The 24341-nt window shown below is 53.3% G+C and overlaps 2 protein-coding genes across 2 annotated transcripts; both read left to right on the forward strand.

Annotated features, from left to right (window-relative positions):
• Positions 1–14: 14 nt before the first annotated feature.
• Positions 15–11929, forward strand: CLAFUR5_10146 (uncharacterized protein; the record flags this gene model as incomplete). The annotated part of the gene is made up of 3 exons (XM_047909294.1): positions 15–3969; positions 4027–11023; positions 11077–11929. The coding sequence occupies 3 exons, from the start codon at positions 15–17 to the stop codon at positions 11927–11929; spliced, it is 11805 nt and encodes a 3934-aa protein (XP_047764315.1).
• Positions 11930–12911: 982 nt separating this feature from the next.
• On the forward strand, positions 12912–14246 carry CLAFUR5_10147 (D-arabinose 1-dehydrogenase; the record flags this gene model as incomplete). The annotated part of the gene is made up of 1 exon (XM_047909295.1): positions 12912–14246. The coding sequence occupies one exon, from the start codon at positions 12912–12914 to the stop codon at positions 14244–14246; it is 1335 nt and encodes a 444-aa protein (XP_047764631.1).
• Positions 14247–24341: the final 10095 nt, after the last annotated feature.

A 24341-nucleotide genomic window follows, 5' to 3' on the forward strand; every position in this document is an offset into this window, starting at 1 on the left:
ACTATCAAGGATCGATGGTCCTTATTGACGGCACATCGACTATCACTCTTCGGAGTGGAGCATCCACAACATTCGGCGGAAAGACAATAAGTGCGTTGGATTCTGGCGACGGAGTGGCGATTGGCGAGCCGATCACGAGTCTCTTCAACCCAGTACAAGTCCAAGTCACTCTTGGGAGCGGTGGTAATGTCATCACGGCTATAGCCACCAACAGCTCTGTGATTCTGCAGGTCGGATCATCCACCATCACTATTGGCAACGGTGCACAGACGACCATCGCTAGCCAGACTGTCAGTGTCCTACCCGGCGGCAATGGTGTAGTATTCGATGGGTCAATCACGAGCACGTTTGGGGCATCGTCGACAGCTCCGCAGGCAGGTGCTTACCCGACTCCGGCGATTCCATCTGCGACCACTAGGACCCTCAGTACTGGGAGTGCTCAACAGGCGAGCGTCACGATCAGTAGTCTTGTTCCGGGCGGCGGCGCATCTCCATCCATCAATGACGCGGTGCCAATTGCTGCACCTCAGACTGGTCTTGCCGGCCCACAATCAAGCTCCCAGTCGCTTGACAGCTCCGCAATGCCTACTCCTGCCGCCAGCTCAGATGACGACCTCCCATGTCCCATTCCTGGGGCATCCTATGGCTACACTGTCCCATCAAGCGGCAGTCAATATGTCGTTCAGTGTAACACGACCCATGGAGGCTCTGTGTACCAGATTCTCATGACGGCGGAAATAGGCGCCTGCCTTGATGCATGCAACGACGATATCCGCTGCGACGCTGTAGGCTATGACCTTGGGGCAGACCTCTGCTATGAGTACAATGCGCTATCTGCAGGGAACGGATACTTCTCGCCTACGATGCACTTTGCCCAGTTGAGGTCACGAGCGGTGGTCAAGGATGGTTTCACGTCGCTCGAACCAGTATTGATCTCGACGTACTCTACTAGTGGTCTGATGACCAGCTATCCGAGCAATGGGGCACCTATTTTGACACCATCTCTTATTACCTCGGTGCGCGGCGGCATCACGACGCTCTCGACTTACACCACGCTTGTCGGCTCTTCCACCGTTGCTCGGACGCAGACCATCGTCAATGGAGGTGTGACCTCGATCAGCACGACCTATGCCACCCCCAACTCGGGGCCGTCGCTGGCTGCGTCGATTTTACCTGCGTCCTCTCCGACGCCTTCGAGCATCTTGAGCAACGCGGGCAGTGCAGCGGTACCTGTCACTTACGGCAGTCCCATTACGACAATGACCACTGTCCTTGGTGGTCAAACTTTGGTATCCACATATGCTACACTCTCTGGATCGTCCACGGCGGTCGAAACCTCGACTTCGGTCTTAGGTGGTCAGACTCTGACTATTACCGCCTACGTCACACCAACGACGACCGTAGGACAAGTAGGTTCCATCGGTCAGTCTATCGTTTCACAGACTTCCTCTGGATCTAGTGCCATGCCAGGTATCGTGACCGTGGTCGCAGACCCCAGCAACACAGCACCTCTCACTATCGGCAGCCAGATCGCCATACCCATTGCATCTGGTGCATATGTTCTGCCTAAAGGAGCCACCCTTGCTCCTGGCGGTTCGGCTGCAACGATTGTTGGTACTACGTACACTCTTGCTCCATCAAGAAGCCCTGCTCCCGGTATTGCCACGTTGACAGTACCATCAGGCACGAGCGTGCCGATTACTATTGGAGACCAAGTTGCATCACCAGTCGCTTCCGGCGCCTACGTACTCCCCAACGGAAGCACTCTTTCTGCTGGTGGTCCTGCGGCGACGATCGACGGTGTCACCTACACTCTTGCACCGAATGCGGCCCAAGACCAGGGCATTGTCACCTTGACTGTCAGTTCTGGTCAGAGTGCTCCGATTACGGTTGGCAGTCAGCTTGCCACTCCAATCGCATCTGGTGCGTTTGTTCTTCCCGGTGGTCAAACGCTTTCCCCTGGTGGCTCTGCCTTCACATCGGACGGCGTTGCGTATACCTTAGCCCCATCAAACCCCACGCTGATCACCTTGACGCCTGGTTCCGTGCAAGATTCACTCATCATAGTCGGCACTCAGATCGCTACACCCAATGCTTCTGGTGCCTTTGTGCTTCCTGGAGGCCAGACATTATCGGCAGGGGGCCCTGCCATCACGGTCGACGATGTCGTCTATACCTTAGCACCATCGGCTGCTGCTGTCGCTTCATCTGTCATCACCTTGACAGCAGGCCAGTTCCCGAATGCACCCATTACTATCGGCAGTCAAGTCATCACGCCCGCTTCTGGAGCCTATGTTTTACCTGGAGGACAGACACTTACCCCAGGCGGATCCGCAGTCTCTTTTGATGGCGTTGTATACACCCTGCCGCCAGTAGCGACCCCGAACCCATCAGCGATACTCACTCTCACGAGCGATCCGCGCCAAAGCACTCTCCTCGCCATTGGTGGTCAGCTAGCCACACCATTGCCTTCGGGAGCTTTCGTGCTACCTGACGGCCAGACTCTGTTCCCCGGAGGTCCAGCTGTAACGGTTGATGGTGCTGTGTACACTCTGGCACCCGCGACAAGCCGGATTCAGCCCGGTATCGCTACGCTGACTGCCGGATCCCTGCCTATCTCCATTGGCAGTCAAATCGTCAGTCCAATTGGACCGGGCGTTGATGTGCTTCCAGGCGGTCAGACATTGTCGCCTGGAGGCTCAGCTGTCGCACTTGATGGAACGACATACACCCTCGCACCAGCACCAACTCGAGCGGCCGACGCGTTCACTTTGACTGAAGCTGGTGGTTCGGCACCACTGATCGTCGGTGGGCAAACGGCAGCACCGATTGGACCTGAAACTTATACGCTTCCCAATGGACAGTCACTCTACGTTGGTGGTCCTGCCGTCACGTTGAATGACGCGACATACACGCTGGCATCACCGACTAGTCAAACGCCAGCGAGCGTGGTCACGCTTTCTCCTGGGTCAGGAAATGCTGCTGTCATCACATTTAATGGACAAGCCATATCTCCGGCGGCTTCTGGTCAATACGTGCTGCCAGGAGGTCAGACCCTGTCTCCGGGAGGCTCAGCTGTGGTCCTTGATGGCACTACCTACACATTGCCTGGATTTGCCACTTCTACCACTACGCGGAACATTCCGGTCCCCGCTGGACTTACCACGGCGATACCAGGCGCATCTCAAGGAAGCAGTTTCGTTCTGCTGTTACCAGGATCTACGATTGGTCCTGGATCTTCAGCAGTATACTCTGGTACGACATATTCGTTGCCGACTTCGGGCAGTGGACTGTACACCAATGGCCAGTCCGTCGCCCTTCCCACTACAGCACCCGGATCGCCTATCACGTTGTCCAACGGTGTCGTTATCGATTCAGCAACAACGTTCAGCGGCGGTGTCTCCAGTGGTGAGCCTCTGGTAATATTGCCGGGAGTCACCCTATTGCCTGGCTTAGCAGCTGTCATATCGAGCACAGCCTACTCGCTTCCTACCTCGGGTAACAATGTCTACATTGATGGATCGCCGTATGCTATTCCGACAGTGGCTCCTGGCGCTCCGATCACTCTCCCGAACAGTGTCGAAGCAACACCGACAGTTGTGCCTAATGTGGTTCTTGGCACGCAGACTCTGTTGCCAGGAGGCGCACCTTTGACAGTCTCCGGGAGTACGTACTCATTGAGCGGCAGCGAAGTCGTGGTAGCAGGGCCATCGACTACATTCAATGTGGCTTTGACTGGACAAGCTCCAAGTCCCTCTCAAGCATCGTCAACTTCGATAAATGGAGAAGCCGCTTCACCCGGCACACCACCAGCATTGACGATCCATGGCAGCACATACACTGCACAGTCTACTTCTGCTGGTCAGCTCGCTAGCTACTTGGTCAACGGCCAAGTTCTGACGCCAGGAGGCACGATCGCGAGCACCGACACCGTTGGAGCACTTGAGACACTTTCTCTTGACCCTGCTGGCACAGCAGTCGCCTTCATCGCCCAGGGCAGCACTACCATCTGACGAATATCGACAGTGGGGCCGCAGAGTATAGCTCAAAGCACCACGAGCATTCCTCAGGCCTCGGCCTCTGTCCTTTCAACTGCTACGCCGATTCTGACCGTCGACGGCAATACTTTCACGCCCATTTCATACACACCTGGTGGCCTACCGACGTATGTAGTCAACAGCCAGACGCTTACGCCAGGCGGCACAATTATCGCCACGGACTCATCTGGTACCTTGGAGACCCTGTCACTTGTCCCAGCGGGGACTGCGGTCGTCGTCATTGCTCAAAGCACGACGATTACTTCTCAACTCATCGAATCAGCCCCGACGAGTGCTCCAGCCTTGACGGGAGCTCCAATCTTGGCGGATGCTCCTCTGATCACGATCGGCGGCACGACGTACACTGCAGTGTCATACACTCAAGGCAGCCGACCCACTTTCCTAGTCAATGGCCAGACTCTGTCGCCTGGAGGGCAGATCAGTACTCCCCTGTCGAATGGTGTAACTGCTGTTTCATTGGATCCCACTGGATCTTTCATAGCATTCGTCGCGCCCAGCACCACACTCGTCTCGGAAATTGCTCTAGCACCTACGCATGGGCCAGAACAAGTACCGCTGCCAGTTCTGACCATCAAGAGCAATACCTACACTGCAGCCCCGGACTCTGGAGTTGGTGTGCCTACTTATGTAATACAAGGGCAGACTCTTACGCCCGGAGGACAGATAAGCACCTCAATGCAAGGCGGCGTGAATGCCATCTCACTAGATTTATCTGGCTATGCTTTGAAATCCATCGCAGAGACCACTACAAGAATGTCTCAAATCGCTTCATCGGCATTGAACAGCCCAGCAACAACGAGTGCTCCAGTGCTGAGTATTCATGGCAACACGTATACAGCAATGGCGAACACCGCAGGTGGTCTACCTACGTACATGATTGAAGGCCAGACTTTAACGCCCGGAGGCATGATCTCTACGGCGCTTCCTGGAGGTGTTACAGCTATCTCTCTAGATCCTGGAGGAACGGCTGTAGCCTTCGTCGGCCAGACCAGCACAAGCACATCGCGATTAGATGTTTTGAGTACCTCCACTGGCTCGCCTTCCACCATCCCGCCAGTCTTGACGATCAACGGCGACACGTTCACTGCTGTCTCATATGCTCAAGGTGGTCAGCCCACCTACCTCGTGAATGGGCAGACATTGACTCCGGGAGGTCAGATCTCGACGACACTCCCCGGAGGCATCAGTGCCATCTCATTGGAGAGCACGTCAAGCGCCCTGCAGTTCCTTGGGGACAACACGGTGCTTACTTCGCAGATCACCACGTCGACGATCGCTGCATCAGGAACAGACCCATCGGACATGCCAACATTGACATTCAATGGCGATACATATACTGCGACTGTGTTTAGCGATGACGCTGGCGTTGCGTACATCATCGATAGCCAGACATTGATGCCCGGTGGCGCCATTACCCTTACCGGGTCAAATGGTGTGAACACGGTCCAGTTCGACAATGCCGATTCTTCACTCATCGCTTCGAATGCTGATAGCACCACGACTCTCGCGGCACCAGGGTTCAACGTTGTTAGCCAAACGGATGTCTCAACCCAGTCAATGCCTGCTGCGCCGGCGCAAAGTATTGGCTTCCAACCGACTGCTCAGCCCACTGGATCGCAAGAGCAGCCTACGCTGAGCCCTGTGCCAAGCGTCCCGACACCTTCTGCTACATCCTCCGAGACTGCTATCAGTCTTTCAGCTGCTACATCACCGTACGTTACGAGCTCTATGTCTTCGCGTTCCCGTACAAGGACAACGTCAAGCGCTTCCGGCCTCGTTGAGAGCCAAGGACCAATGACCACCTACATGTCTGGCGGTACGACTTTGGCAACCACCATTGGAGGTAGCACAAGGATTATGTCGATGAGCACCCGGGTCATGATCACAACACCAATGGTCGTCGTAACACTGACAGAGGATGGGTCCACAAGCATGTCAATATCGACAGGGTCTGCGTACTCGATCACAAGAGACGCCACCGTTCGGACGATGGTGATGGGAGGCGTCAGGACATCCTACGTGACTGGCGGTACGACCGTGGTGGCACCAAGTACCCTGATTGACCCTTCTAGTGCCCCGTCAGCCACAAATGTGGTGGCCGAACAACGCATCGGGATGTGTCCTGAGTATAATGGCTTACTGTACAGCTCCGAAGAACGCTCCGGGTCAGCGCTCGTCACTTGCGGCAATATCTACGAAGGTCAAGTGGCGGCCAATGACACGGAGGTCGATGCAGAGGGCTGTGATTACTCTTGCGTCGATATGTTGGATTGTATGGCTTTCTCATACACCGAGAACGGCTGCAACCTCTACAGCGACGTATCTGGGATGCGCATCAGCGAGGTTCCTGTGTTCTCGGCGCTACGCCTTCGAACGGTGCAGAAGGCTGTCGATACAACTACGCTTAGTGCTATGCCATCGACTACGGCAACGACTTCGAGTGGCTTCATGTCTAGTCTGGCTAGCTTGTTCAGCAGTGCTCTGGGTCGTTCGAGCACTGACCTGAGCACCACCACGATATCGAGTGACTCCAGTCCAGTATCAAGTAACCTTCCATCAGACGAGTCACCATCCACCGATCAAGAAGCCAGCTCTGGTGCTTCAGGACCAGCCACATTGACAGACATGGACATCGAGCCGGGCCAGACTACGTCTGCGGTCACGGGAACGTCGAACCTGGCGGAGACCATAACTTCAACCGGCGAAGAGCCTTTGGTGAAGACTATTCATGAAGGATCTACTCTCACCTACGAATCGGATGGAACAACCTACACCAGTGTAGCACAAAGCGAGATTGTAACATTCATGCCGGATTCTGAGGTTCCGATCAGCCAACAAGACACTACTTCGCTGGCCGGAGCAGGCCCTTCTAGCTTCATCATAACATACATCACTGGCGGCAGTACTTTGACTTATGTTTCCGCTGGCCGGACATACACATCAGTGGAGGGAGAAAGCGTAATTGCATCAAGTGGTTTTGGTGTTGCACCGACGCCGCAGCTACCCAACATGGAGGCAACATCAAACTTTGGCACGACACCACTCTTCACAGCGACTTTCGTCACAGGTGGGAGTACAACGACTTTCTCCTCAGGTGGACAGCTATACACCTCTGTTGATGGTGGAACCATCGTCGAGACCGTGGCTGATGGTCCTCTTTTGTCCGACCTGCCATGTCAATCAGGCTGTCTTCTGCCCACGACGGCGGTCCCTGGAGCATCAGCCAGCTCTGCTACATCCGGTGCACAGAGCATCGCTAACGACACACTCATAGCCGCTGAAGGCTCGATCGGAGCTACGGATCTGCCCGCGTCGACAGGAAGCCTGGCCGACAGCTCAGATCTGTCAGGATCGACCTCCGACAGCACGCCGTCTCTCGCAGCCAGTCATTCGACAAGCTCGCCGCCGAGCATATCTGTTCCGGATCTTGAAGTGACTATGAGTTTGCCATCGATCACTCCGGCTTCGATAACTGAACTTGGAACCATCTCGACCGTCTGGGGCTTTCAAATCTCGTATGCATGGCCTTCGATGGTCATAGTGGATGGAAGCATCACTGTTACATCCACGCCAAGCCCCACGAGCGGAGCTGGTAGCTCGGCGCCGACCTCAATGACAAGCTCCGCCTCCAGGACCGTCACTACCAACGCAGAGACGGAATTGAGTTCGTCGAGTTCAGCTGACGATGCTTTTTCGATCAGCGCAACAGGGCCATCTTCTAGCCTGTCCGCCTCGCCCTCTAGCATGTGTCAAGCAGATACAGTCGGGGGCCAGGTTTTGCAGAATAGCGACTTCTGTACGGATGACATGAGCGGTTGGAGCAGTGGTATTTCGTCAGAAGTCGACCCTGCTGGCAACACATCTGCGCCAGGTAGTACTTCGTCAGGACGAGCAACAGTCGCTGTCATCAGTCGTCGTGCAGTGATCTCCTACGCACGATCCACGACAGAAGAGCCGACCTCCGCATGGATAGGGCAGCCTATCAATGCCACCGAGGGAGGTGTATACAACGTGACAGCCAATCTCTGGATCACCATGCCGGACGATACTAGCTCTGTCAGTTTCGTAATGCTTCAACTTGGCAACACGACCGTTTTCAGCACCGGCAATATCACCGCTTCGCAGAACTACACTATAAGCGTAAATGGAGCGGCTACCTCGGACATGACAGCCTTCCGCCTGATCTCGGCATACTCTGGTGAGCAGGAGGGTGCTGTAGCATTGGACAATGTCTACGTCTCGTTTGGATCAAGCAATGCGCCTTTGCCGGTGAACAGCGACACTCACATTGCAATGACCGCAACTTCGAGTCCTGACACCACAAATACAGCGCTATCTGATTCTACATTGGCTGCATCGTCAGGCGAGGACCTTTCTCCGCTATCGTCATATGCCTTGGGTTCGGGGCCTGTAGCGGCTGACAGCGGCACTCAAACCGCCATGACCACACCTTCAAGTCCTGATATTACAGCTTCGACGCTTTCCGGCGCTACATTTACTGCATCACCAAGCCTGGAGCTCCTTCCGTTATCGTCCATGTCGGCCTCGGAGCCATATCTCCCATCGACGAGCTCGCCGGATATGGACACGGCTGCACAACCGCTGACGGCCGACCTATCAGCCGCCGATCTTTCCTTGGTCTCTCAATCGAGCTCTGTAATATCCACACAGTTGCCTACGAGCTCTACCGCAGCCACGGACTTGACGTTAGGTGTTATTGCATCTAGCGATGCAACGCAGTCACCTGCAGAGGACAGTCACTTGGCCTCTTTGACCGACTCTGCTACATCGGGGCCTACCCCTGTGGATATCACCACATCCCAGGCTAGTATGGGCTCCGCTGGGCCCCAGGCTTCCGACTTGGGCGCCATCGTCTCATCTACAAGCACTTCTAGCCTGACGACCTTGGCTGCTGCACTTCCAACAGTCTCCGGCTCTGCTGTCTGTCCAGATAATGATGGAAATACCTACGACGCCACCGATGGCTCACAATACACCGTCCTCTGCAACCAAGAATACGATACGCAAAGAATGATGACAGTCGATTCTCCAACCCTAGACGACTGTATCAATCAATGCGCAGGCCAAGCGCAATGTATGGGCACGACTTACTCAATCGCGAACGGTACCTGCCAGGTCAGCTCCAGCATGTCTTCGAGCAACAAGCAGTCCAATGCTAGAGTGGCTAGCGTGTTGCGTGTTCGAGCTCCCACTGTTGCACAGGCTAATGTTCAGACTGTCCTTAATCCGACGTTCATTGATGACACTCTTTCCCCATGGGTCGCTGCTGGTGCATCGGACGGCTCGAACTTCGCCGCGATCAGCAACACCGCTTCCGCCAGCTTCAACTTCTCACAGTTGGCCAATGAAAATGTGTACAATGGCGGTACACCACAAGCGACCGTCTGGCTGCGACAGTGGGTCAATGTCACCATGGGATACTCCTACTTCGTTTCCATGAACGTCAACTTGACCAACGGAGGAGACAACACTTGTCAGATCGGTATGATGTCTGGCGTCCAGAGTCTTGTGTCGTATAGCTTCCCAGTCGGTCAATCATATTACGGGTCCATCAACGGTAGCGGAATCATTACGAATGAGGGCACGGATTATGCCATGATCTACGGCTCTTGCTCAGGCAACTTCGATACCACGATCAGCGTTTTCAATATCGTCTGGAACGCCTGGCCACCAGTATCAAATGTTGCTAGTACCGACAACGGGGTCTCTTCCGGGTCGCCTATCAACATGGAAGCGCCAGCCACTTTGACGAGTCAACTGCCGCAAATGGATATAAACACTCAACTGCCAGCGCCAGTCAGCAGCCTCGACGAAGTCACTTCTTCTGCTACGCAACCAATCGTGGCAATTGGAGACTTGCCGTTCTTTGCGCCAAGCACGACTACTACAATATCGCTCAACAATGCGGAGAGCACAATCGAAGCGACTACTGGCGGCGCTGTCAACGGTCTGAGCAGCATCATCGAAGAGATCTCATCGTCAGCAGTCAATCCGACCTCGGTTCCAGCCGCGGATCTGACTTCTTCAAACACGTTGATCACCGGCAGCGATGCCATTCCCTCGTCTATGATATCCGATGCCACAGCGACGGTGCCAAATAGTAACGAGGCCCCGAATACCAACCTTGTGGACAGCACACCATTGTCTTCGATATCATCCAAGGCACCATTTCCTACAGCGAGCTTCGAAGTTGCTATCCAGACGAGCATCGCGATCAGCACCGAAAGCACCTCGCCTGCTACACCACCTGGCAGTGGTATAGGCTTTGGCACACCAATAGTATCCAGTGGCATCAACCAACAGGCATCGCCCGTTGCTACCTTGATCAACTCCCAGACATCAGCCACGACATCCATACTGACGGACTCTGTCCCTTTCCTGTCTACTAGCAGCACGGGCATTATGGCCTTGCCATCGTCCAGCATGCTGGGTCTGGGATCAATCAGCTCCAGCGCGACTGCAGTGATTGCGAATCCATCAGCGGTTGTTCCTTCCTCCGTGGCCTCTCCAGCGGCTCCCACCAGCACACTCTGTCCAGGCTACAGCAATTGCACGTACACAGGTCGTGATGGATCTACCTACCTCATCGTGACCGCGCAAGTATACGAGTCTTTGACCATCCCCGGCATTCCAGCTTTTCTGGCTGTCAGTCTTGCTGTCTGCATAGACTTCTGCACCTTGCAAGGGACTCAATGTCAAGGTGTGAGTTGGAGGCCAGATACACAGCAGTGTCGACTCAAGGCCAACATGATCCCCACGGGCAACACAACGTATCCGTCCGTCGGTGCGATCAGAATGAGCAGCTCGCTTGCGATCTCGGCGGAAGTGCTTGTGAACGGCGCTTTCGCGGCTGGAATGGCTAGCTGGACCACGTTTACGACGGGGGTTACGGATTTGGTGGTGAGGCTGTTGAACTTGGTCTTGGGGATCTTGGGCGGGGGAGTGTAAGTCTGCATCTTGTCACAATGTAGCAGACATTTTTACTAACAATTCATAGTGGTTGCATCGCCCGGCTTCCAGGTCTTGGCGGGCTGCTCAACACGCTACTCAGCCCGCTTGAGCTCGTTCTGGTGCAGACCGTCAACGTCGCCGCCGGCTACTCCTTCTTCCTCCAAGCCGATCTCATCATCGTCAACGCCAACTTCAACACCGACGCATCTTGCTGGATCTACTTCCGCTCCGAGAACGAAGTCCTTTGGTCAGGCCTGTATGACCGCACCTCCACGGCAAGCACGATCTATGGAAGCGGGACGCTCGCGGCTGTGGCAACTAGATTCCAAGCGGCCGCTCAGTGCAATGGCACGACAGATCTGACCGTCACCTTCGACAACCTCTCGTGGAAAACGTACCCTCGCGCGATAGGGATCAGTCCGATCAATCTGCAACCCATGTTTGCACTTACCAACAGCGCCTTCAATACTGCTCTAGGCGCAGCCAATGGTGCCTGGAGAATTGGCGCTGGCACAACAAGCACTATCGCCACCACGATATCTGGAGGTCTAGCATCAATGTACTGGGGCGCAATCTCCGCCACGCCGACCATCTCTACACTGCTACAGGATCTGGCCGTCGGCGCTCAAGCAAACCAGAACTTCGCGTTGACCGCGTTAGTGACAGTCACGATCCCGCCTGGTCTGCTTGGTGGCCTTGCGCTTTGTTCTGCAGGGATCTACTTGAACGAGTCGCTTTGGGCGAGTGGTGCGTTGGCTGCTTCGCAGACTTTCAATGTCAATGCGAGAGGCACGCTGAAGAACGATGCGACGCAGCTGAGTCTGTGGGCGCAGTGTTCCGGGAGCTCGCCGCCGAGGGTTACGTGGGATAATGTTGATTTGACGCTGAATCCGGCGTGATGATTGATGATTGATGTTTTGGGGGTTTGGGATTTAGCAGGCTGTGTGGAGTTTGATGGGCGGTGGTGTTGTCTTGATGCGGAATCCGGATATCGTGTTGGAAGTCAGATGTTTACAGTTATAGACAATGTCAAGGATGTTAGATCCTGGCGTGAGAACACTAAAAGGCGTTTGTTAGTCATTCGTGATACCACTTTGCCAGCATCACAAGGCTGAGACAGCCTACAGGGAATGCCGATAGGCAAAAATGCTTGGCCGTTGACTTCGGCATCGCAATCGCAGTCGTGGGCACAGTATTTCATGCCAAGATGAAGCACCAGGTTGTAGCAATCACGTGGTGTTGAGTAATGGTCAACAAGATGTACATAACCGAAACTCGTAAATGCGAGCGAGCACTCTGCAGGTGTGCAGGCAGGCCCAACCATCTGCACATGCAAGCGCACGACCTGCACACGGCATCTGGATACAGTCCCTGCCGAAGCGCCTGTCCGATCAAATGATCGAACAGGCGCCGTAGCGCGGTAGAAGGATTGTGGAAGCATGGCATCATCGCCGGATCTGCTTAGCTCATATTTCTCTGCGATCGAAAAACAAGGAGGAAGGTCCCTCGGTCGCAACGACTGCTGCTGGAAGGAAGAAAGTGCGGCCGCCATGGTCCTCCGTCGCGGCGTCGCCGCTGACCAACAAGTCAACAGAAAGTCTAGGTAGAGCTACTGTACGGGCATGCACGCGCGGAGATTAGGGTCCCAGGTCATGGCTTCACTTCGATGACTTCAGCATCTTTGTTGATACCGTGCCTTTTCCCGATAATGCTGTAGCATCGCAGGACATCGTGCCACCTGGTACTTCTTCACTTTTGTCATCGCTACCGGCCGAGCGCGCTGGCCGATAGCGGAGCTGCGACTCTCGAAGTCCGACGATTCGAAGATTCAGTAGTCTCACGACGAAGCAGGAGCGCAGGCGCTCTTCCCACAACGACAGCATGGCGAGCGACGAACAGAAGGTGTTGCTTTCGAGTGTGCTGCCGCCATTGATTTTCGGCACTGCGACGTTCAATTACCAGTACAACCCCGACCCGTACGAATTGGACCCGCCAGGACTCGTCAAGACTGCGTTGGAGCACGGCATTAGAGCCTTCGATACATCGCCTTACTACGGTCCTTCGGAAGACATTCTCGGCGCTGCCCTCGATACCGACTTCGTTCACGAGAATTTCCCGCGCAATGACTTCTTCCTCATCACGAAATGCGGTCGCATCGCCAACGACGAATTCGACTATTCGAAAGAGTGGGTGCGACACAGCGTACAGCGCAGTCTTCAGCGACTACAGACACCATACCTCGATTTGGTCTATTGTCATGACGTGGAGTTTGTCACAGAAGACGAGGTTATGGAAGCGATACGCGAGCTACGGAGAATACGAGACGAGGAAGGGACGATCAAATACGTTGGTATCTCTGGGTACCCGGTGCCAGTGCTGTGCTCGCTCGCGACTCGAGTTCTGCGCGAGACGGGCGAGCCACTCGATGCGGTAATGTCGTATGCGAACTACACGCTGCAGAATCAACTGCTTGCATCTACGGGCATCAAGCAATTGAAAGAGGCAGGCGTGGACGTTGTGCCCAACGCCTCCCCACTCGGCATGGGACTCCTGCGACGAGGCGGCGTACCTGTCGGTAGTATGGGCAATTGGCATCCAGCCAGCAACGGCCTCCGCGCAGCCGTCAAACGCGCCAGCGACTTCTGCGACCGCCACGACGAGAAGCTCGAAGTCATCGCCATCCGCTACGCCCTCGAGCAGTGGCTCAAGATCGGCGCATCAGTAGGCTCACGCGGCGACCCTGCCTCTGGCATTCCCTGGAAGCGCGAGTCCAATGCGCAAGTCGGCGGCGACAGACTGGGTGTGAGTGTTATAGGCGTGAGCAAAGCCGGCGAACTCGAAAAGACGATGCAAGTCTGGCGCAGTATCCTCGACGGCCTCGAGAACGGTGCAGAGACAGCACGTCTCGCAGGTCGGTGGAAGCGCGACCACGAGTGGAGTCTCAACCGTCAGAGAGCTGTGCAGATTCTCGCCGATGGGATTCAAGAGCATTTGGATGAGTACCTCGATTATACGTGGGCGAGTGGGAACGATGCGGGCACTCGAGGTGCTGCAGAGGGCTGGACGCCTTTTGTGAACAAGCGTGCGAAGTCGAAGCAGGCGGCGGGAAATGGTACCCAGTCCGAAGATGCGCCTCCGCCATGGTTGACCCCTGCGCAAAGTCCGCAACCCAATCATGAGCCCGATGAGATACCCCCGACGCTGCCTTTGCGATAAAAGGCGGGATCGAATGATGCGCTCCAATGCAATGGGATGGGTTGGCGTCGATGGTGCAATGGGGCATGTGAGATGTTTATATCAGCCTAATCGTGGCTGCGTGCCAGGGTGAGCATCAACAGGACGATGGGTGTACATACTTGCATCTTGCCTTGGAGGAACGGCGGTCAGACTCCAGGCAGCTACATGACTGAAGATAGAGATGTTGAAACGTGCATTCGCGTCGTGTGAGCGAGGAGCGGAAGCTCATCCTGACAATGTTGTTGCTGATCTTGCTACTTGCAGCACGTTGAATGTTTCCACTTGCACGTGTGAGAAGGATGCCCGACCAGGAACATGCACAGCAGCAGCACAGATGCAATGATATGCACGGCGCTAGTCCGGATGATCTGGAGACTTGATACCTGAGGATGACATCAAGCATGGCTATTATTAATCTAGTAGCTCTTAATACTTGAAAATAAAGCTCGTATAGTTCTCGTAGACTAGGTATTCAATATAAGCGCTACGTAATATATATATACCTTAAGAACTTACTATTAACGTAACGTACTTCACTACCGAGCGGGCTATACTACCGAGCGGGCCACTTTTGCTAAGAACTGTACCACTTCTATAGATACAGCTATGCAACCACTATTACAGCGTATATTGTCTTTAAACGAGGCCAAACTGTCCTTAGCTGTCTAGGCTACGAAACGCGACGCGACAATTACGAATCGACTTGCTCTAAAGGTATACGACGCGTCTCGAACTACACTAGGGTATCGATTGAATAGACGACCTCCTCGGGGTGACTACGAGCCTAATTCGAAGAAGCTTATAGAGCTAGAGGAGAGGGTGATACTTAAGTATATACTCGAGCTAGATCTTAGAGGTTTTCCGCTATAAAAGGCTAGTATACGAGCAATAGCCGATTTATTACTATAAGAGAAGGGTCTTAAGCCCGCTAGTCTCAATTAGACAGACAGGTTCATTAGGCGGCATCGTGAGCTAAAGGTTCGTATAATACGTAGATACGATCGTTAGCGAGCCCTAATAGAAGATCTAGACGTTATCGAGAAGTAGTTCTTACTTATACGTAATATAAAGGGGAAGTATAGCATCCTTAACTAGGACACCTATAACTTCGACGAGATAGGGTTTATAATAGGTGTTATTACGTCTTAGAGCGTTGTTACGGGTTTAAAAAGGCGTAGTAGAAAGAGGAAGGTCGTTTAATAGGGTAATAGAGAATAGGCAACAGTAATTAAGACTATCTATATAGACGGAATAGCGCTCCTACCCTACGTCATCCTTATAGGTATATAGCACATTAGTACCTAGTACTAAGACGGCAACTTAGGTCTAGACTAGACAATCGGGCTAATAGAGAACGGCTAGACTAATAATAAGTTCGGTATACGGTAGCTAGAGTATTTCTAGAAGTATACTATAGCTCGTACGACTAGGGCATAGAGACTACTTATTATCGATAGCTACGAGAGCTATAACTCGAAGGCATTCTAGAATCTATATAAGGAATACAAGATCTTGGCCCTATATATACTATCGTACGCCTCGTACTTACTCTAGCTATTAGATATAGGTTACTATTCGCCTTTAAAGAAGGTATACGGTGCTTAGCTCTCGGGCTTAGTACGCTAGCGCATTACTTATATCGATAAAGTAGAGTTCCTACGCGCCTTCCGGGCAGCCTATAACGCTGTATTTAGACAGGAGAACATCTTATCGAGCTTCAGAGGCGCTAGTTTGGTTCTATTTAATCTATAGGTAGTAATAGATAAGCTTAATATTAAGCTATATACGCTAACCCCTCTAGCTCCGGACTCTACCCCTTAGGAGTCGAAGACACTACGAACTATAAAAGAATTCTACTCTTAATCGACACTAGTAACAAACAAAATACGTGCCCGGGCAGGTTTATCGCTGTCAGGGCGAGAGCCTAGCCTGTGAGATGTAAGGGTGAAAGCGAGAATGCAGGTGCGAAGTGCAGATGCAAAAGGGCATGGTATGATTGCTACACAAAACAAAAGACGAAGAAAGCAAGAGAGGCCTGGGGAAGGCCAGATATTTATACGCGACCCTCGCGAGTGCGTGTCCCCGCATCAACAGGGCTAACCCGTGCGAAGCCGCGCTCAGCAGCTTTGCTCAAAACCTTATTCCAACCTGCCCTACGATCCGAGTCTTCCACGTGCTTCAAGGTTTGGTAGAGGGGTGAATCTGGAGGGCTGGGTCCCGTAGTGAATGTTGCGGGGCATGTGATTCTTGGCGTTCACACACCAAGCTGGACTGTCACTTCTTGACGACTTCTGAGCGCTCTGAGACTCTTCTGTCCCCACCTTCTGTACACTCTGTGGGGAGACCATGACAGTAGCCCCCCCGAACAAAGCTGAGTTCCTACGAAGCCGTAGTAGTTCCACATATCGAGGATGTTCAGCTTCAGTACCAGGCCTAGGCCTGATGTCATGGTCGATACACCATTGGTAAGCCCCGTCGAAAAGCTCAGATTCGAAGAGCCTGCCGATGTTGACTTCTGGGCCGTCTGCGCGGGCGTGGTATTCTTCGATTGCTTGACGATTGAAGATGATATGTTGGATAGGTTCCCATGAGGTATCCCACTCAGGGCAACCTTGCCATTCGACTTCATACTTGATCGGCGGTAGTCCTTCAACGTCGTTGGGCTCTACGCGGATTCCCCGGATCTTGCGGACGGCATAGTCGTCAGAAGGTAGGTTAACAGGCTCGTCGACTTCTACTTCATCGGGAGGACCTGGCATGTCTTGGTTTTGGTTCGGGAATGGGTCCTCAGCCGACGGCCGAAGGCGTACGGGATGGAAGACGTCGTGGATCTTTATGTTCGCAGGAAGAGCTAGACGGTAGGCGTGTGAACTGATACGCTCGGTGATCTCAAAAGGACCTAGGTTCTTCCAGTTCAGCTTCTTGGAGGGGCGGTCTGTCTTGATGTTCTTGGAGTTGAGGTAGACCATATCGCCTACTTGGTAGTCGGGAGCTGGCTGGCGACGACGATTGGCTTGATCCTCGTAGATTGCTTGTGCGTACACCATCTCGTCGTGAACTTCTTCATGGATCTGTGAGAGCATAGTAGCGAACTCGTCTGCTGCTTGCTCGTTTGCGTCTTCGGTAGGCGGGAGAGGTTCTTCTGGTTCCATGCCTGTACGAGGGTGGTAACCTCTCGTAGTATAGAAGGGAGAGTAGCCAGTAGTCTCCGAGTCCCAGTTACGAGTAGCGAACTCTACCGCAGGGATATGCTGAGGCCAATCCTTCTGGTGGTAGTCGACGAAGCAACGAAGGACCTGCTCGAGGATAGCGTTCGTAATTTCGGTCTGGCCGTCGGTCTGTGGCTGAAAACTGGTCGAGAGGTTATGCTTGATGCCTAGGATAGCACACAGACGCTTCCAGAAGTGCGAGATGAACTGGGTGCCTCTGTCAGAGGTGATGCTATCCGGGAGGCCTTGAAAGCGCCAGACGAATTCGTAGAACAAGCGAGCAGTCTCCTTTGCGGTCATGCTCCAGCACGGGATCATGTACCGGTCCTTGGAGTGACGGTCCACGATCACTAGAAGGGCCTTTGCTTTCACGCCGCTGAAGGTCTTGCCGTGAGGAAGATCGGTGATAAAGTCCATAGTGATGTGCTTCCACGGACGATCAGGAGCCGGGAGAGGGTGCAAGAGACCGTGGGGACGGTGGCGGTTAGCTTTGGCTCTTCGGCAAGTAGCGCAGTTCAGCACGTAGCGGCGGACGTCCTTCCAGGAATGCGGCCACCAGTAATACCTAGCGAGGAGCTTGTGGGTCTTGGCTACGCCTGGGTGACCCCCAGAGGCGGAGTCGTGGATGATTTGAAGAATCTCAGCTCGGATATTAGAGCCTTCGGGCTGCGGTACGTAAAGCTTCTTACGGAAGTAGACGACACCTTCCTGGAGCTCGCACTCGGACAGCGAGAAGCCCGGGAATGTCCTCGCGCCAGATCTAAGGGCCTGAACTAACTCTTGGGCGTCTATGTCGGCATCGTACGCTGTTCGTACTCGTGCCATGATGCCTTCGGGCTGCTCCTCATTATCAAACCCCTCAAAGTCTGATTCGGATGAGCCGTCGGTCGTTACTGAGCCCTCTTCATCGTCGTTCAAGTCCTCAGCGTCCGAGGCGTATTCTTCAGGCTCGGATTCATCGTCACTCTCGTCAAGGTAGGCAGGAGCGAGCACGAGAGTAGCAAAGGAAGCGGCGAGCGTAGGCTGGCCGTTCGATAGGTACTCTCGAAGCTCGGAAGAGAGGTTGTGCTCTTTGATGACTTGTTGCCCTGCGATTTGCCGGCCCCCTCTTCGATCAACTGGAGAGTCTCCAGGGCGGCGGGTAAGGGCGTCGGCCATCGAGTTGGCCTTGCCGGGCGTGTACGAGATCACGAAGTTGAACCGGGAGAGGAACTCGCTCCAGCGGGCCTGGCGACGATTGAGCAGCTTGCTCTTCATAAAGTAGACGAGGTTCTTATGGTCGGAGCTTACTTGGACGGGCATAGCAGAGCCTTCGAGCTCGGGGCGCCACTCTTCGAAAGCTTTGACGATGGCGAGAAGCTCCTTGTCGTAGATCTCGTAGTTACACTCCGTGGCGGTCAACTTCTTGGAGAGGAAGGCGACAGGTAACCAGGGGGATTCAGGCGAGCGGCGTTGTAGCAGGACACCGCCCACCACGCCGTCGGATGCGTCGGTCTCTACACGGGTCTCCAGTTCGAAATCGAAGTGCTGTAGAAGCGGGTTCTCAACAAACTTCGCTTTGAGCAAGTCAAAAGCCTCCTGGCATTCGTCGGTCCAGGCGAACTTCTCACCCTTGCGCGTGAGCTTCGTCAAAGGGCGTACCACGCCCGAAAATGCGTGGATGAAGCGGCGGTAGAAGTTGGCAAAGCCTAGGAAACCCTGGACCTCTTTGACGTTCGTAGGAGCATCCCATTCGACGATAGCGTCGATCTTCTCTTGGTCCATCTTGATGCCGTCTGCGGTAATGATCAAACCAAGGAACTTGACTTCGGTCTTCTCAAACTCGCACTTGTCGATATCGAGCTGCAAGCCGGCGTCTGCGAGCTTCTGAAGGACCTTACAGACGTGCTCGCGGTGCTCCTCCTTGGTCTCGCTGTAGACTAGGATGTCGTCGATGTAGGCAGTGCAGAACTGATCGAGGAACTCCTGAAGGATGTCGTTAATGAAGTTCTGGAAGGTACTAGGCCCGTTACAAACGCCGAAGGGCATAACGAGCGACTCGAACAGCCCGTAGCGAGTACGGAAGGCTGTGAGATACTCGTGTCCTTCTGCCATTCGTAACTTGTTGAACGCAGCGATGACATCGAGCTTGGTGAAGTACTTGGCCTTAGAGAGGCGCTCGAGCGTCTCCTGAATCAACGGTATTGGGTAGCGGTTCTTCTTTGTAACAGCGTTCAAGCCTCGGTAGTCTACGCAGAAGCGTAGACCACCGCCGGGCTTCTTGACGAACATGACGGGACTGCCAGCGCTGGAACGGCTCGCTCGAATGAACCCCTTCTTTAGGTTCTCTTCGAGGTATCTCTTGAGGACGATAAGCTCTTCTCGGGACATGGAATATAACGGTCCGAACGGTGTCTCTGCACCTTCTTCTAGCTCAATCTTGTGGTCGTGAGGGCGATGAGGAGGCAGCTCGTCTGCGGCTTTAGCATCGAATACGTGGAGGATGTGGTGTGCCCAAGGAGGGACCTTCGTAGCAGGGTCGGTAGGTGTACGCTTCTTGTCGAGCTTCTCGAGGGCGATGTCGATATCGCGGAGAGAGGCGGCGAAGACTTGAGCTTTGGGCTGCTTAGCAGCAGTGGTGAAGGCAGCGGCGTTCACCTGGAAGATCTTGGTATACTCAGGACCGCGCTGAGGCGGCGGAGAAGGCGGAGGTGCCGGAGGAACTTCTGGAGGGAAGCTGACAGTAAGGGAAGTCCAGTCGATGATAGGTCGGTGTCGTCTGAACCAGGGGAGGCCGAGGATAAACTTCTGATGCGGTAGGGACGTAAGGAAGCTGGTGATCGACATACGCTTGCCTCCGAGGGTGATTGACGTGTGTACAACATGAGTAATCTTACCAGTGGTAGTCTCCGTGCCGTCAAAGAGTTCAAGGGTGCGAGGGTACTTAAGTTCCTGGGGTTCGAGGTTGAGAGAGGTCGCGAGTTTATAGTCCATAAAAGACTCGCCTAGTGCGCCAGTGTCCATGAGAGTGAGATTGGAAGAAGAGAGTTTCTTTGAGCCGATATTTACATTCGTGACGAACGGTTTGCAAGCGTGGTCCTTGCCCGTCTCGTCGTACAGGTCTAGCTGTGCTGTATTGATCCTCAACTTCTTTCCTCTCTTCACTTTCGGTAAACGTTGTTCTTGGTCTTCATCGCGTCGATGAGGAAGACCTAGGCTTTTTCCTGCTCAGCGGGAGCAGCAGTAGCAGGCTCGATAGCGCCGACAGCGCCGCGAACCGGGTTGCGGGCGTTACGGGCAGCGAGCTGCGGACAGTTAGCTGCGATGTGGCCTGGACCGCCGCAGTAGGTGCAGAGTCCGGCCTGGCGACGGCGAAGCTTCTCTTCGGGAGTAAGCTTACCGTTAACGAGGCCCTGGACTCGAGGGACGGCGGCACCAGCGCTGAGATCCATAGCGTCACCTACAGAGACGGGAGGGAGAGCCGTAGGAGCGGCGGCGCCTAGTGGAGCAGCGAAGTGGCTTCCGGGACCACGAGGCTGACGACCTTGAGAACGGGAAGCGAGGAGAGAGGCGGTGTGTTTCATGTTGGAGTCGAGGCGCTGGCAGGTCTCGACGAGCTCACGGAAGCTCATAGCACCAACGTCCTTGTCCTCGAGGGCTCGAAGAAGCTCTGCTGACAAACCACGGCGGAGAGTGCTCTTCTTGGTCTCTTCGTTGTAGCCGGTGAACCCGATGTCGCGGTTGAAGGCCGCGAGGTACTCGGCGAAGCTCTTGTTCTTCTGGAGGAGGTTGTGGATGGCGTTCTGGGCGGTGGCTCTACGGTCTGGATCACCAAAGGCAGCACGGAGGTCCTGCATCAAGGTGAGGACGTCCGGGCAGCCGATAGTCTGCGTGGCGTTGTCGATGTAGTGTTGTACCTGAGCCGCGGCGTCTCCCCGAAGGAGGGAGAAGACGTACGTGACTTTGTCCTTCTCTTGCGGAAAGTGGTCGGCATTAGCCAACAGCTTGATGGTGAGCTGTGTCTCAAATGCCTCAAACTTGCTCTTGTTGCCGTCGAACTCGTCTGGGTCGTTGACCTTCTTGGAGAAGTGCTGGCGGCGGTTGTCGTCGGCGTGCGGGGCGAGGTTCTGGAAGGTGTTCACAATACCTTGAAGGTATGTTGCTTGGTTGTTTGCTTGCTCGACCTGCTGGGCGGTCTCGCGGAAAGAGGAGACGGTGCGGTTGATGAGAGCGTAGGCGGTGTCGGGGTTGGCGTTTGCCCAGGCACCGAAGGCAGCGGCGTTCGAGAAGGGGATGTCAGTCCACTCACTGAAGTGGAATGGAGTGTCTTGGTTGTCGAGGTTGACACCTCTATCGGTGGCGTGGTCACCCATGAGGATGACTCGAGTGGTTGACGGTTTGTTGGTCTTTTGTGATGTCAGGGCGAGAGCCTGGCCTGTGAGATGTAAGGGTGAAAGCGAGAATGCAGGTGCGAAGTGCAGATGCAAAAGGGCATGGTATGATTGCTACACAAAACAAAAGACGAAGAAAGCAAGAGAGGCCTGGGGAAGGCCAGATATTTATACGCGACCCTCGCGAGTGCGTGTCCCCGCATCAACAGGGCTAACCCGTGCGAAGCCGCGCTCAGCAGCTTTGCTCAAAACCTTATTCCAACCTGCCCTACGATCCGAGTCTTCCACGTGCTTCAAGGTTTGGTAGAGGGGTGAATCTGGAGGGCTGGGTCCCGTAGTGAATGTTGCGGGGCATGTGATTCTTGGCGTTCACACACCAAGCTGGACTGTCACTTCTTGACGACTTCTGAGCGCTCTGAGACTCTTCTGTCCCCACCTTCTGTACACTCTGTGGGGAGACCATGACAATCGCTAAACTCGTTATAGGAAGGGGTGTATTAGCTTATAAAAGGGAGTAGAGAGATAGCGTATTAGATAGCTCTTATACGAAGCGAGATTAGTAAGCTACGTAAGTCTAACGAGGCCCTTATATAGCGAAAAGTACAAAAGCGCAAGTATATTTAGTCTAGAGGGTCTCTAACCTTCGATAAGGCGTCGTAATTAATACTTCTAGAGGATACTAGGAGGTAGGAAGTAAGTAGAGAGTCGCTAGATAGTGTTCGGCTAGTACTAAGGCTACGACGCTATAAGCGATATAGCGAGTCGGGGTATAACGTACGTACCTATTAAGTAGACTTATGTTACGGGCAGCCCGCGACCCCTTACTATAGCTACGTCGGCCCGGCTAAACCGCGGACCTTCCGTATCGGGTTAGCGTGGCTTAGCTTTACTTTATAACTTCGCCACGCCTCGCGCTCCTCTTTCGTAGCTTCGTAGAATAACAACTCTCTTATTCGGACCCTATAGTACGCGCGCCCTTCTAGGAAGTAGTATAGTTCTTAGTAAAAGTAGCCCGCTTAGTAGTATAGCCCGCTCGGTAGTAAAGTACGTTATCTCTTTAATATTCTAGAAAGTTATCTAGTATAAAGTACTATTAGTATTAAATAGATATATATTAATAGTAGCGGAGTAGAGTAAGAGATCAATCTTTAACTAACTAATAGTACGAGTATATAGCTAATACGGATAAGGCGTAAGATAGGGCGCAAACGTATTAATACCTTAGAATCGAATAAGTTCTATAAAGAAGAGAAGATAAGAAAGTCGCGAAGCCGCGATAAAGTAAACGTCGAGGTCAGGGTCTAGGGTCCGGGCGCGCTAGCGTACTAGGTCACGTGACACCAAGTGTAGCCTTACGAGGTGAACCGTAACACTACCCCCCTTCTTAAACCGCCGTACGCCCTCGTACGCGGAAACATATCGCCGTAGGATATATCCGTAAGGAAGGGCCGTACTATTAGGTAGCGCTAGCTTACGTCGAGTTAACCGTAGGGAGACTATATATCTTGCCGTAGTAAGCCGTAAGTCGAGTCTATATTATACCGTAGTATACCTTAGACAAGCTAACTATATATTAAGCCTTAGCTTGCCTTAAGTTATATCTATGTTACGTAGGCGTCGTAGGGTCGACTATCGGTAACGATGTCTAGATCGTCTAATATCTAACCTTTAGGCTTACGCTATCTAGGTAGTAGACCGGCCGCTAACGGGTTCTTATAATAATAATCTGCTATCGCTTCTTCGGAACTACCTTTTAATTTGCTATAAGGCACTTCTATAATAGTACTACCTTCCTAATAGACGGTATACTTTATATACTTCTTAGCTCTACTAGTCTATCTACTGTCTATAATCGCCTTAACTACGTATTTATCTAGCTCCTCGCTATCGCCTTCGGAGGCCTCGATAAGTAGTTGAACTTAGCTTTAATTAGGGAATAGGTCGTCGTTTACTAGGCGTAGTATACTAGTATAGAACCTCGGGTATATACGTATACTTTCCTAAAGGTCGAGCTCGTACACGTCTACGTTAATCTTACGGGTAATCGTAAAGGGACCTATATTCTTATAGTCAAGTTTCTTATAGGGCCTTCGAGTACGGTTGTTTCTAGTATCTAGCCAAACCTTATCGCCGATCGCGTATCTTAGTATAGGCTTACGCTTATTCGCTACGGTGTCTACGTACCGCTCTTAGGTATATCTAAGCTATATAATGTAGTATACGTTAACGTTCTCTATAAAAGTCGCGAAATCTTCTACGTACTACTTCGACAAGGCCTATACTTTCGGAAGCTTAGTACCGTTACCGCTCGTAGCCTAAGGCAACACCTCTATTCGAGGATTACGGCCTAGCGTTACGAAGAACGGTAATATACCTATAGTAGCGCTCTGTTAATTGTTTAGTACAAACTCTACGATAGGTAACTACTAGACCTAATCGTCCTACGTATAGTTAACGTACGCGCGTAGGTACTATTCTATAGCTTAGTTCGTACG

Source organism: Fulvia fulva, chromosome 7 (genome assembly GCF_020509005.1).
Source record: "Fulvia fulva chromosome 7, complete sequence".
Taxonomy (NCBI): Eukaryota; Fungi; Ascomycota; class Dothideomycetes; order Mycosphaerellales; family Mycosphaerellaceae; genus Fulvia; species Fulvia fulva.